Here is a 15289-nt window from a genome sequence, read left to right as displayed (position 1 = left end):
TGACCCTTAATAATCTTCAAAAATTCCCTCCTCTTATTCTTTTAGGCTAGCAATTTCTATTCTTTGATACTTATGCCATGCAATTATCTAAAATAGTTCAGTCCTATGAGAAGCAGCTCTAGGTTTCCTCAAACTCCAGGGCATCTTTTATAGATTCCGGACAAGAATCTGGGCATTCCACTAGGACATTTGATTGCATCACCGCCTTCCTACAGAGGGAGAGAGAGCACCAGACTCAAAAACAAAGGCACAACAATAGAACTGATATAACCACAACCAGAAAGACAAATGAGGCAATTTTCCTATCTAGGCCCCCAAACCAAGAACCTATACCTAGAAAGTCCTAGTACCACCCACTAGGAAGGAGGTTGAATTTATGGGCCTGAGAGGCCAGATCTTGGAGAGTGGTGATGGAATGTTGTATCTACCCTGAATTGCCAATATAAGGGCTCCAGGGGTGATCTGGGAAACTACAGACCGGTTAACCTAACTTCAGTGCCAGGAAAAATAGTGGAAAGTATTCTAAACATCAAAATCACAAAACATATAGAAAGACATGATTTAATGGAACAAAGTCAGCATGGCTTTACCCAAGGCAAGTCTTGCCTCACAAATCTGCTTCACTTTTTTGAAGGAGTTAATAAACATGTGGATAAAGGTGAACCTGTAGATGTAGTGCACTTGGATTTTCAGAAAGCATTTGACAAAGTTCCTCATGAGAGGCTTCTAGGAAAAATAAAAAGTCATGGGATAGGTGGTGATTACAAACTGGCTAAACGACAGGAAACAGAGTAGGATTAAATGGACAATTATCTCAGTGGAGTGCCTCAGGGATCTGTTTTGGGACCCTTGCTTTTCAATATATTTATAAATGATCTGGAAAGAAATACAAGTGAGGTAATCAAATTTACAGATGATACAAAATTGTTCAGAGTAGTTAAATCACAAGCAGATTGTGATAAATTGCAGGAAGACCTTGTGAGACTGGAAAATTGGGCATCAAAATGGCAGATGAAATTTAATGTGGACAAGTGCAAGGTGATGCATATAAGGAAAAATAACCCATGCTATAGTTACACAATGTGGCAATCCTAACCTCTTTAGTCTTTCCTCATAGGGGAGCTGTTCCATTCCCTTTATCATTTTGGTCGCCCTTCTCTGTACCTTCTCCATCGCAATTATATCTTTTTTGAGATGCGGTGACCAGAATTGTACACAGTATTCAAGGTGCGGTCTCACCATGGAGCGATACAGGTTCCATATTAGGTGCTACTACCCAAGAAAGAGATTTAGGTGTCATAGTGGATAACACATTGAAATCGTCGGTTCACTGTGCTGCGGCAGTCAAAAAAGCAAACAGAATGTTGGGAATTATTAGAAAGGGAATGGTGAATAAAACGGAAAATGTCATAATACCTCTGTATCGCTCCATGGTGAGACCGCACCTTGAATACTGTGTACAATTCTGGTCGCCGCATCTCAAAAAAAGATATAATTGCGATGGAGAAGGTACAGAGAAGGGCGACCAAAATGATAAAGGGAATGGAACAGCTCCCCTATGAGGAAAGACTAAAGAGGTTAGGATTGCCATACTAGGACCAAGGGTCCATCAAGCCGCATCCTGTTTCCAACAGTGGCCAATCCAAGCCATAAGAACCTGGCAAGTACCCAAAAACTAAGTCTATTCCATGTTACCGTTGCTAGTAATAGCAGTGGCTATTTTCTAAGTCAACTTAATTAATAGCAGGTAATGGACTTCTCCTCCAAGAACTTATCCAATCCTTTTTTAAACACAGCTATACTAACTGCACTAACCACATCCTCTGGCAACACATTCCAGAGTTTAATTGTGCGTTGAGTAAAAAAGAACTTTCTCCGATTAGTTTTAAATGTGCCACATGCTAACTTCATGGAGTGCCCCCTAGTCTTTCTATTATCCGAAAGAGTAAATAACCGATTCACATCTACCCCTTCTAGACCTCTCATGATTTTAAACACCTCTATCATATTCCCCCTCAGCCGTCTCTTCTCCAAGCTGAAAAGTCCTAAAATCTTTAGTCTTTCCTCATAGGGGAGCTGTTCCATTCCCCTTATCATTTTGGTAGCCTTCTCTGTACCTTCTCCATCGCAATTGTATCTTTTTTGAGATGCGGCAACCAGAATTGTACACAGTATTCAAGGTGCGGTCTTACCATGGAGCGCTACAGAGGCATTTTGACATTTTTTCGTTTTATTCACCATTCCCTTTCTAATAATTCCCAACATTCTGTTTGCTTTTTTGATTGCCGCTGCACACTGAACCGACGATTTCAATGTGTTATCCACTATGACGTCTAGATCTCTTTCTTGGGTTGTAGCACCTAATATGGAACCTAACATTGTGTAACTATAGCATAGGTTATTTTTCCCTATATGCATCACCTTGCACTAATCCACATTAAATTTCATCTGCCATTTTGATGCCCAATTTTCCAGGCCCACAAGGTCTTCCTGGTCTCCAGTCTCCAAGGTTCAAACAGCTGTACTGTCCCTCCTCCAACGAGGTTTAAATCGGGTTGAGCAGCCTCCTTTGGGGCAGGCCCCAATTTGGTGCGAGGGTCCACACACGAGACCCTCTGAGGGGATCGCCATCTTGCCTTCGGGGTTGCCGGCGCCATTTTCCCCCTCCAACCGATGGTACACGCGGGGCAGGCCAGAGGCCCGAAGCATATAACTTAAGTGCTTAAGTACGGTTTGAGTGCACAGCACCGCATACTTCTGAGTTGTGTGCACAGCGATGTGCACAACTGGATGCATAACTGTGCCGCGCGCACAGAGTTCTTTGCCCGCAAGCACAACTAGTGCGTACTTCGTGCGCATAACTTCTGTGTTTCCAACGCTCACAACTAAGCACATCCGCGCGCATAACTCCAGGCACAGGTGAATTCCTAAGCCCTACACGCACACAAATAATGGAACCGCCATCCAAGAAAACCAAGGAACCCTTCCTTTGCCCAGCCTTCCACTTAAAAGCCGTGCAGCCTGAATTGGAGTCCCTCCTGTGCCAACAGTGCGAACAGAACCAGGGAGAACCAAATCAAGATCCTCTACAGTCAGGTGAGGGATCCGGTACCAACTCGGCGCCCCCACAGGAAATTCTACCAATACAACCCCTCCTGGGATCAACATGGATCCAAGAACCTTCTCCTGGGTGGAATTTTTCAAAGGGCTGCAAACCTTTGTCCAGGCACAACCATCCCCTGCTGTCCACCTGACTCAAACCCAGCCGGAAGCACAAGTCCTTACCAGCACCTCCCGGGCTTCTCGAGACATGCCTCTCCTAACCAAGAGCCTCTCTGATGGGGATTCAGATACCTCAGGACGAAACAATTCCCCCAGGGATGGAGCCATATCTGACCATGCTCCGATTCTTCCACAAGGACGAATTATCAACCCTAGTGTCCCAGACTATGAAGACACTGGGTCTCCCAGGCACGGAGTCCACAGTGAAACCAAAGAAGAATCCCATGCTGGTGTACCTCCGTAAGGCCTCATGCTATTTCCCTATGTTGGAGCCCATTAAGGAATTGATTGACCTGGAATGGAATACTCCAGAGCCACTTTCAAAGGGGGGAGGGCTCTAAAAACCCTATACCCGCTGGAACCCAAGGCTAAGGAAATTCTGCGTTTCCCCAAAGTGAAGCTATGATCTGTGCAGTCTCAAAACGCAATACAATCCCAGTGGAGGGAGGAGCGGCACTGAAGGACGCCCAGGATAGAAGGCTGGAAACCATCCTTAAGCAGTCCTTTGATGTATCAGCAATGACGCTACAAATTGCTTCCTGCTGCGCCTTAGTGGCACATTCCTGTTTGATCCTTACCAGAGACGCAACCATGCCCGGAGAAGCGATGGAGCCTGCGGTCTCCTTCCTCACTGATGCTACTGCAGACTTCGTGCGCACCTCATCCAGGGGTGTCGCCACCGCAGTGGCGGCAAGAAATCAGTTATGGCTCCAAAATTGGTCGGCTGACGCGACTTCCAAAGCAAACCTCACAAAAATGCCCTTTAAAGGATCCCTTCTGTTCGGGAGTGAACTGGAGAAATTAGCCAATAAATGGGGTGAATCTCCAGTACCCCAATTACCTGAGGACAGGAACAAAAGAATATATCAGCGCTCCTCCCCCAGAAGAACCAAGTGTAGAGGATCGCTACGCTTTAAGCCTTACCAGGAATACACAGTCCCAAGCTCCTTGTCTTTCAGGAAGGTCCTTTCGGAACAGGCACATTAAGAGAGGAGAAAGCTCAGGGGCAGGCCCCGGCCGTACCCCACAATGAGAAGACGCAGACTCATCCACAGGAAGAAGACATAGGAGTCATTCTTACCCTCTTCTACCAAAGATGGGTCAAGATAATGTCGGACAAGTGGGTCCTAACCATCATTCAAGAGGTGTACTTGCTGGAATTCCAAAGCATTCCCCCAGACAAATTTATGGAATCGTCGTGCCACTCCCACTCCAAGAGACTGGAGTTGGAAACCACGCTAGCATGACTACTCAGCCTGAAGGCAATAGCCCACGCTTCCACAAAATACTGGCCACTGTTCCATCTATTTTATCATTCCCAAGAAAGAAGGAACATTCCGACCTATCCTGGACCTCAAGGCCATCAACCATTACCTGAAGGTTCCTCACTTCTGCATGGAAACCCTACGCTCCGTTATAATGGCAGTATAACTAGGAGAATTCTTAACCTCCTAGACCTATCCGAAGCCTATCTTTACATTCCGGTCCATCAGAACCACCAGCGTTTCCTGTGATTTGTGATACTGGGTCGTCGTCATCAATTCTGAGCGCTACCCTTCGGATTAGCTACCGTCCCCAGAACCTTCACCAAAATAATGGTGGTAATGGCGGCAGCACTGAGGAAAGGAGTCCTGGTACATCCTTACCTGGACGATTGGCTTTTGAAAGAATTGATTTGCCTGTTAATTCATCTTTTGCATTTTGTGTTCTGAATTTAAACATTCAATCTTACATGCAATGATAGGGAACAATACTATGGTTCTGGAGGAGCTGGTATCTCTGGATGAATGTTAACCAATACTGAGTTACTAATCTGTTTTCACTCTGGAAAAAACCCAGCTGTAATCTTTGATAGCTGTGCTGAATGATAAAACTGCAAACTCTAGGAAATGCTGGTGCAGTGTGGTATGACAGAGGGGTTAAAGGGGCTCTTAGGGAAGATAAGGCCATTGCAGAAAGACTAAATGAATTCTTTGCCTCCGTGTTTACTAATGAGGATGTTGGGGAGATACCAGTTCCGGAGATGGATTTCAGGGGTGATGAGTCAGACGAACTGAACAAAATCACTGTAAACCTGGAAGATGTAGTAGGCCAGATTGACAAACTAAAGAGTAGCAAATCACCTGGACCGGATGGTATGCATCCTAGGGTTCTGAAGGAACTAAAAAATGACATTTCTGATCTATTAGTTAAAATTTGTAACCTATCATTAAAATCATCCATTGTACCTGAAGACTGGAGGGTGGCCAATGTAACACCAATATTTAAAAAAGGCTTGGCTGCACATTTTACTTACAGTATCCCGCGGGGATAACTAATAAGCTCGTCAACATGCATTTGCATGTGATGAGCACTGTTAGTTTCGGGGGGTGGCCGTGGCCGTGGCCGTGCATGTGCATTTTCCACGTGCTATTGTCCCTTACAGTATAAGGGGTAATAATAGAGCATGTAAAATGCAGCCTGTTAGAAAATGTGAAGATACTTTCCACACCTAGACTGAGAGCAGGGACTTTCCATACTTCTGACATCTGCTACATGCTTACAGGAGAAATAATGATGTCACGTTAGCTCACACAATATCCTGTCTGCTACAGCTAAAGCTGTATCTTATCTAAAATGCAAATGCCATGGCCTTCAGCAAGTTACAAATATAGAGATTTTCTAGCATTTTTTACTTAGCAATATTACACTGCACTATAGGCTAGGACAAAAGTATAACTGTCGAGGGTAAGCTGACCTTTAATAATCTTCAACAGGTATGAACTGAGTATTTTAGTTTAGTGATCTTATATTTCTTGTTCTTTGCTAAATATCCTCAGTAAGAAAAACAATTGGGCTAAACAAATTGTGTATGTTACTGGAAGGAAGAGTTATAATCCCATACCAGAGGAAAACTCGGCAATTATATAATGCCACACCAATTTTTTATTCAATATACAAACAATTTTTTACATACATTTATCCACACTATATGTGGGCCATTTGTACGTCTTCAATTAATAAAATTTTAACAAATGCATGTTATACATCATCATTTGTCACTCATACTCATCTCATTCACACCATTCATTCATAAAATTCAAGTTACTTGTGCATCCATATACCTTTATACATGTGATACTTCAACAATTATAAATGTTTATACATAAAATTCTCCAACTATTATGAACTTAAATCGCCTAACTCGTTGTATCCTATTCCCATTTGTTCATATAAATCCACTAAAACATTATATGCCGTTCCCAAGTTTTGTGTAACTGGAAGGAAGAGGACATTTCCACATGAATTTTTCTCCTTCAAAATTAAAACAATTTGCTGCTTTCAGAATCAGGTTGAAGCCATGCAGCTCTAAAGTTTTGTATAACATTTTTCCTTTGTTCTGAAAACTGCCATTAAAAATTGCTTTCTGTTTCCTGCAGAAAATAGATGCACAAGCTATTGAAGAATTCTACGGGTTGACATCGGACATCTCAAAGAACTCTGAGTCTGGTTACATCCTCTTCTATCAGTCTCGAGACTGAATGGGAACTGTGATGAAGAAATATTTTCTGCCTCATTTCTTCTCTGGTTATTCCGAGGGAAAAGGAGCAAGCACTGATTAAAAAAAAAAAATAGAGAGGAACGCAGTGAGCTCAGGGGGCAGTAGCGCTGTTTGCACACACAACGAAGCAAAGAACATGGATACAAAAGAGGTCATATCATGGTAGTAGGTTTATTTGCTCAGGTATCATGCTGACCACACAGTTCTACCAGTGCTATAAAGTTAAAACAGAGATGCCAGCTTCTCTTGAAAGAGCAGCCTTCCACTAGTTCTAAATGTGTATTTTCTCTTGGGCAACACCTCAGCATTTTAGTAGAACGCCAGTGAAGTGCAGTGGAAGCCCATCTTACTGATCAGTCTTTGAAAGAAGGAAAAGACCAGGAGTGGGCTTTGATTGTGAACCCTCCCATGCCAGACTTGAAAAGCATGTGCAGCTGTAAGAATCGAGGAATAGTTTGGGCCCAATGCTTACGATTGTCTTCTTGATTACAAAGTAGTGAGAATAACAATCTAGTACTGCCAAGGAGACACGTATGATTTTTGCTTCTCTTTAGAAGCTTATAATGTGTATTACACAAGTTATAAGTTCGGGAACAGTTAATTGACACGGTGGCTTTTAAGTTTCCTTTGTTATTGGTGATGACTTCAGTATTTACTCAAGTTATTTGACTGGCTAGAATCTTCAGGTATGTTTAATTGTTCTTGATTCAAATAATAAGTCTTTGACAGACTTGTTTTAGACAATTTTAATTCTGTTTAAAGTTCCGCTTCAATGTTTTCTATTCTGTTCTCTTTTGAAAGAATTGATTTGCCTGTTAATTCATCTTTTGCATTTTGTGTTCTGAATTTAAACATTCAATCTTACATGCAATGATAGGGAACAATACTATGGCTCTGGAGGAGCTGGTATCTCTGGATGAATGTTAACCAATACTGAGTTACTAATCTGTTTTCACTCTGAAAAAAACCCAGCTGTAATCTCTTGATAGCTGTGCTGAATGATAAAACTGCAAACTCTAGGAAATGCTGGTGCAGTGTGGTATGAAAGTCTTTCTAGTTCTTGGTTGTATTGATGATGGGGCATATTGGGAATGAGTTAGTAATGTTCTGGATTGTAAAAGGAAAGTTTCCAAGAAACACCATTCCCTAATATTACTATTGGATCACCTTTCAGTAATTCCAGAAGCTTGGATGTTCATCTCCATAACCTTTTAATATGACAGTGAAGTAAAAAAAAAATAATATAGGAATCCCAAAAAATTGTGTTTTTGTTGTTTTTTTTTACTCCCACCCCCACTTTTACTGGAAAACATTTTCAGATGTTTAAAAATGTATAAAAATAGAGTTTATTTTATTATTTTTTATTTTGGGGGGGGGGGGAGGTGCTGGGATAAAAAAACCTTGGAGATTTCAATCATGGCTGCGCTGAATACTATATGTAATGTACAGTGTGTGTGTGTAACCTCTTGTGATTGACACTTCTCATGCATTGAGATGTTGTCTGAAAGTGACTGAATGTAATTCCTGGAAAGTGGTCAGATGCGTATTCCAGACAGTGGCAATCAGGCAAGACAGATGTTGTTGCCCATTTTTGTCTCTGCCCTTTTCACCATGTGCTCTGGCTGTAAATTTTTCAAGATTGTTTTAATGGATACCATTATAAACCTTTTAAAAGATTGTCTTCTGTCTGCTGCTGCTGCTACGTTGCTGAAAGTAACACATTTTACGCGGTCTGTATCTTTTGGCTCAGGAAACCGCCTTCATCTGCTTGTGCTGTTGAACCAATGTTGCTGTCAACAGGGTCTTTCAGTAAATCAGGTTACTTTAACAAATGTGACAAGCAAGAGGTGCTGATGTAGGAATTTTTATCACAATTTGCTTTAGTAATGCAAGGCCTTTAAAAGAGGCTTGGCTCATGCTGGTTGCATAGCCTTTTTGAACTACCAGCATTGCAAAAGAAAACAGCAGTTTAACCCAATCAAAAGAAAAACAGCATTTTACCCATTTACAAGAAAAACACGCAAACAAAAAAAAAAAAGGTTTACGAAGAAACAGAAATTTTGTTGTTTTCAATTTAATGGCTTCGACCAAATTATTTGGGGATTCTAAAACTGTGTTTCTGCAGCCTTCAGTGGGGAAAGCTAGGCGAGTTGTAACAGCTGATCTCAGGTCTGTGAAGCTACAAGTGTGCATGACTGAAAGGAGGGGGAGAAAGAGTAATGTCTCTGACACAAAGGTACGGCCTTGCAAAACCTTCTGTCATATTAGTTTTTATTAACTGACAATTGTTAATTTTATGTCATTTTTACTTTTAAAAAAATTTTTGGTTAGCAAAAGTGAAGGTTTGTGGCTAAAATATATTTTATACAGTAGCAAATAAGAGAAGTATTTTTGTTGCATTTAAGTAATAAGTTGCAGGGGGTATTTTTTTCCATCACATCTATGACCCATTTAATAAAATATTGACTTTTTTATGTTTTCATATTTTGGGGATTGGCATTTCCAAATGGCATATTCATTTTTTGTTTTAATTTTTACTTCTAGTGCAGCTGAAAATGTAAGTTCTGAAAAAGATGAAGTCTGAAATTGCAGTTTATTAAAGAATAAAGTATAGTAACCAAGGAAACTGACCATCATATAAAGCATTATAGGGGTTATCTTTTGATTCAGGGTCACGATGGGGAAATTTTCAGTTGTAAATGGTGGAGCTGATTGCTGTGTAACTATATAATTGTTCACTTGGACTGCAGTCCTCTATTTTGTATATTGGAACAAAAATTTCTATTAAATAATGTATGTTATTTGTTAACATACTAGATGTATTAAACAGCATATTATAAATTATAAAAATGTTGCACTTTTGATACAGATTTATAGGTGTTTGGCGGGTGTATTTAAGAGGTTGCTCAAAATAGCCTGTTGTGTTATGATTTCCTGTTCTAAAGAAATAAAAAAAAATATGGGCAACACTTACCTATTTGTTTGTCTTTGTCACTGAATGGGAGTTGTTCTTTTATTTTATTTTTTTTTTGTTTTAATTTTTTTATTATTAATATATGCAACTTATAACAAAGATACTTCACATTGGACTTAGAAAGTATATAATAACCATGCAATTTGCAAACATTTAGTCATAATGGAAGTATGAAATAATCAAAAAGCATGTACATAACATAGTGTACTTAGGCAATCCAAAGTCCTACATAAATAAATTAGAGAAGGAGAGGGGAGAAGAAAAGAAGATAATAGAGAGGTGGAGAAATATAGAAAGACAGCAAAAAAGATCTGGGTGTCAAAGAGAAGAGGCATAGTGTCAATTTACTTGGTACATTTTGGTAAAGATAAAACATAGTCGTCTAACAGCTTCCACACTTGAGACCATGTAGCCAGCCTATTACATGTAATAGCCATAGTCTTTTCATATTTACTGTATAGGCAAACCGAATTCCACCATAGATGATGCGAAAGCAGGTCATTACGTTTCCAGTTAGACATGTTATGTAATGCTACTGTAAATAGGAAGTCGAGTAACTTCCGCTGGGGTAAGGAGAGATCCAGGGAAGGATTTGCTCCTTTGAAAAAAACCATAAGTGAGAGGTTGGGTAAAGAAGAAAATGGATGATATGGTTTGCCAAATTTGCAGCCAAAAATTGTGGACAAATGAGTATGAGAATATCATATGCTGCAAGGTTGCATTGGGAGTAAGACAGGTCCAACAACTATGTGACATAAGAAGACCCGCTCAGTGCAATTTCCATAGAGTCCATGCAGCTCTATGCATAATAAAAAAAAAAAAAAAAAGAGGATTGAGTCAAACTGGAGGATAATGAAATGCGCGTGGATACGGACCATAAATGTCGCCATATTTGTTTATTTATGGGAGCATTAATGTCCGTAGTCCAAGCAGAATCTAAACTATTTTGTTTGGGAGATATGGAAAACTTGGTTATGATTTTATATAGTCTAGAGGCTAAGTGCCCCTTTGTTCCGTACTCTTGATAAAAGCTGAGAAGAAAGGGACACTTATTCTCCCAGTGAGCTAGTAACAAATTGGAATAAAGAATGCTCCTTAATTGTAGCCAAGCATAGAATTGGTTCTCTGGTAGGCCAAACTTCACTTGAAGTGCAGGAAAGGACAACAACTTAGAACTTTCAGTTACTGAGGAAAGAAACCAAATACCGTTAGCTTGCCAAACAGGCCAATTGAGAGGATGATTCCCGGATTTCAATAAAGGGTTGTGCCATAGAATTATTCCAAGCCACTCACCCTTAGGACAAAAGGAGTTGAAGGTTACATATGCTTTGTGCAGGGATCGTAGTGTGGGATTGGATGCATGCTGGTGAAGCAATTTCATACCAGGAAAACAAGAAGTTGTATATGGGGCAAGAAGGCTACTTTCCATCCTTAGCCATCTGGGTTGTTCCCAGGGGTCTCTCTCAGTAGTAAAGTAGTGATAAGCCTGCTGTAGTATAAAAGCTTGATGGTAGGTGAAGAAATCAGGGAAATTGACCCCCCCATCAATCTGTGACACCTTCAATTTAGACAAGGCAATTCGAGAAACCTTGTTTTGCCATAGGAATTTGGTAAGCAGTCTATCGATATGTTTGTAAAAATCCAGAGTAAAAATTATGGGCAACAAGGAGAGAATATATGTGATCTTAGGTGCAATAATCATTTTAATTGTTTCCAGCCTGCCCCACTAGGTTAGGTGTAGAGGAGACCATCAGATCGCTAGCTCACGTATGGTAAGCAGTATGTGGGACTCTGCATTACTAATAGTAACTTGTGGGTCAGAAAAAAATTTGACCCCTAAGTATTTGAGGCCATGAAGAACCTTTTGGATCGGAGACTGAGAGAGATCTACCAGGGAACCCAAGTAGTTTAGGAGAAGAAGCTCAGTTTTATTCCAATTTATTTTGTATCCAGATATAGAGGAATAAGATGCTATCAGATCCAGCAGATGAGGGAGGGATACGTCTGGATTTAGAAGGAATAACAAAACTGCATATGCTGAAAGTTTAAACATATCGGGACCAATTGGCACCCCTTCAATGCGTGAATCCTGTCTAATTGCAATAAGTAGTGGTTCCAAAGCCAGGTTAAATAATAGAGGGGAAAGGGGGCAATACTGACGGGTTCCTTTATGCAATGAAAAGGATGGCGATCTTTGGTTGTTTATATAAAGAAAAGCCGTAGGGGAGTGGTATAAAAATTGAATCTAGGAAACAAAAGTAGGGCCAAAGCCAAATTTGCTTAAGGTGGAGAATAGGAAAGGCCATTCGACACGGTCAAAGACCTTTTCTGCATCCAGAGCTACCGCTACCGCAGGGGAGAAAAGTGATAAGGTGGCATCGTGAATATGAAGAAAGAGGTGGGTATTATTGGCAATTAAGCGGTTTTTGATAAATCCAGATTGATCAGGATGGATTAGGGAATACATGATTAAAGACAACCTAGTGGAGAGAGAATTCTTTGGACTTGCAAAACGAGGTGGAAAGACCTGCTCTTTGTCCCGGGGGTAAGGCCTTGCTCGACCTAGCCCTGACGGCGATCCAGAAGCCCCGCCCTCCCGTGTGACGTCAGCCCAGTGGGAACTTTTAGCTGGAGCTGCAACAGGACTTTTTGAGAGAGAATTCTTTGGACTTGCAAAAGGAGGTGGAAAGACCTGCTCCGTGTCCCGGGGGTAAGGCCTTGCTCGACCTAGCCCTGACGACGTTCCAGAAGCCCCGCCCTCCCGTGTGACATCACTGTACTAGGGTTTTTAGTTCCGGGAAGGCAGCAGCGCATCGCGTCCGCTGGCACGTTGCCTAAGCCGTGCACGACCAAGGGGCGCGCGCGACTTAGTTTCGACTTTGTTTCTGGATTTTCTTCTCGATTGTTTTTTAAGATAGAATATCTCTCTCCTTCTCAGAGGAAGTTGGGGGAATTTAGGAAGGAGATTCTGGTAAGGAACCTTTAATAGTAATTTGGTAATTTATTTGATATGCCTCATACTAAGCGGAAGGGACGAATAAGGTCTGAGTCCATTGCCTCAGCTTTAAACTCTCCCATCCAAACAAAAATAAAAGGTTTCTTTACTCCGGCTGCAGCCTCTACACCGGGAGAAATGTCCGCTGAGGGATCGGTTAAGGAACAAAACCTATCCCTCATCGACAACCAAACATCTTTGTCCCCAGGTGCACCAGTTTTTCCCCCACCCCCAAATCTTGGAAATTCATAGGAACCACTCCAGGACCTTGAGGATGGTGTCAAGGAGACTCTGGAGGCAGAGGGGGTCCCTGTGGAAGGTACAAGATATACTACGGAGGAGGGAGGCAATTTCAAATGATTTCCCAAACCTGCCGAGTGGGAATGGTATCTGCTGGTATAAATATACTTAATATAGATAAACCTAAGGTAATAACACTAGATACAATATGGCAGGCAATAATAACATTGGAAAAATCAGTCTCTTTATTAGCCACTTCTATGAATAATTCTCAAGTTATGTTATCGATAAAACCCAAGGTAAATGAACATACAGAGCAATTTGTTGTGATTACAAATAAGATAACATCTGTTCAAAAGATTCAAACAACAATGATTCAATCAGAGTTGGGACTAAGAAGGAGGTTAGAAAATGCGGAGAATAAACTGCGATATTTGAATTTGAGAGTTTTAAATTTTCCTTTTGTTAAAATAATTTCTCCTAAAGAACAATTTAAGAAATATTTAAAGGAAGTATTATTAATATCCTCTGATTAAATTGCCGCAGATTTCAAAACTATTTTTTATTCCTTTGATAAGAAATAGAAGTGAAGGAAAGAAAGATATTTCTAATATAAATCTTGATTTAGATTTGACTGCTTATTTAGAAACCCCTTCAGAAGAACAAATTGAACAAAGAGGTACTTTATTTGTCTCATTTGTCTTATCATCAGATAGAGATTTGGTTTTAAGAACCTTTTTGAAAAATAAGAACAAATTGTTCTTAGGTAAAAAATTACAGATATATCCTGATATTGTAAAGGAAACACAGATTCGTAGAAAAACCGTTGTTGGCCTAAGTCAAGAGGCTAGAAAGTTGGGGGCACAAGTTAATATTAGATACCTGTGTAAATGTTTGATGCAATATCAAGGGAAAACGCATATCTATTATGAACCTGAATATATGAAAAGCTATTTAGAGAGTATAAAGAAATCTCCAGCAAATGCCGAACCAACTGGTGAATAATTTGAAACAGCTGCAGTATTTTCTCCTAATATTGTAAATTATGATTTATAGTTATTGTTCCATTTACTTCTCCTCGACTCTTCTGTATCTTTATGAATTGTTAAGTGGAATTTAAGTTTACTGACATATGGATGTGAACTGTTTTTTTCGCATTGTATGAAAAATGATAAAGAATTAAAAAAAAAAAAAAAAAAGACAACCTAGTGGCCAATATTTTAGTGAAAATCTTATAATCCGAATTCAGAAGAGAAATTGGTCTATAGTTACCAATATGGGACTCGTCTCTGCCTGGCTTTGGAAGCACCACCACACACGCCTCCGAGAAAGAGGAAAAAAGATTTGGCTGTAAAGGAGCTGCTGAGTAATAGGCATGTAAATGAGGGATTAGGTCTTTCTGAAAAGCTCTGCAAAGGTCTGTAGTAAATCCATCTGGTCCTGGTGCCTTGCCCGTGGATAGAATAGTGATGGCCTTAATGGTTTCCATAGGTGTTACAGGCTCATCTAAACTTGCCATTTGTTCCGATGTTAGTGAGGGATGAAAGATGGTAGAGAAGAAATTTTGAACAGCCGCATCCGTTATGGTCATTTCAGATTTATATAAGGTGTCATAGAAGTCCCGAAAAGCTTGCAGGATTTCCGCATCAGTGGTCAAGGATTGATTGGATGGAGAGAGAACTTTTACAACTCTTTTTTTCCGTTCTTTTTTTCAAAGAAGATGCCAATAAATGCCCACATTTATTATTTTCTGCGTAATATAGAGCATTTGAATGAGATGTATGTAATCGCACCGAGGCAGTTAGCTTTTGATTATAATGGTACTTTGCCTTTAGAACAGCATCTAAGGAAGCTTTTGTGGAGGTTTGACTATGAACTGATTCGAGTGTAGCTACTTCTTGCTGAAGAGTTTCCAAGGAGCTTCTTTGTAGTTTCCGCAAATATGATGAATAGCTGATAATGTCTCCTCAAATTGTGGCTTTAAACGCCGCCCACAATGTGGAATCTGAGAGTTCCCGATCAACGTTGAATTGAAAATATTCCAAGATTTTCATGCGAAGCATTTCAACAAAGGTTGGTTCTGAGAGCAAAGAGGAGTTGAAACGCCACATCTGATCAATAGAGACTGGATTCTGCAGTTTACATGAAATGAGAACAGCTGCATGATCAGAAATCAAAATAGGAGCACAGATGCCGAGATAATCCGAGGTATTAGGTGATGTGAGGTTAACAAATAGTCAATCCTTGAGTGTGATGA

At 40.4% G+C, this 15289-nt stretch overlaps 1 protein-coding gene across 1 annotated transcript in view; it reads left to right on the top strand.

Moving 5' to 3' along the window:
* The window catches only part of USP12 (ubiquitin specific peptidase 12), a 211656-nt gene extending 202738 nt beyond the window's left edge, over nt 1-8918 (top strand). The window contains exon 9 of the mRNA XM_029602576.1: nt 6702-8918. Coding sequence (XP_029458436.1) covers nt 6702-6803 — 102 coding nt within the window. The 3' untranslated portion in view covers nt 6804-8918. The remainder of the gene's footprint in view (nt 1-6701) is intronic.
* The last annotated feature ends 6371 nt before the right edge of the window (nt 8919-15289 follow it).

This window comes from Rhinatrema bivittatum, chromosome 5 (genome assembly GCF_901001135.1).
Source record: "Rhinatrema bivittatum chromosome 5, aRhiBiv1.1, whole genome shotgun sequence".
NCBI classification, from domain to species: domain Eukaryota; kingdom Metazoa; phylum Chordata; class Amphibia; order Gymnophiona; family Rhinatrematidae; genus Rhinatrema; species Rhinatrema bivittatum.
Note: the sequence above shows the minus strand (reverse complement) of the source record. Positions and strands in the feature narration are given on the sequence as shown.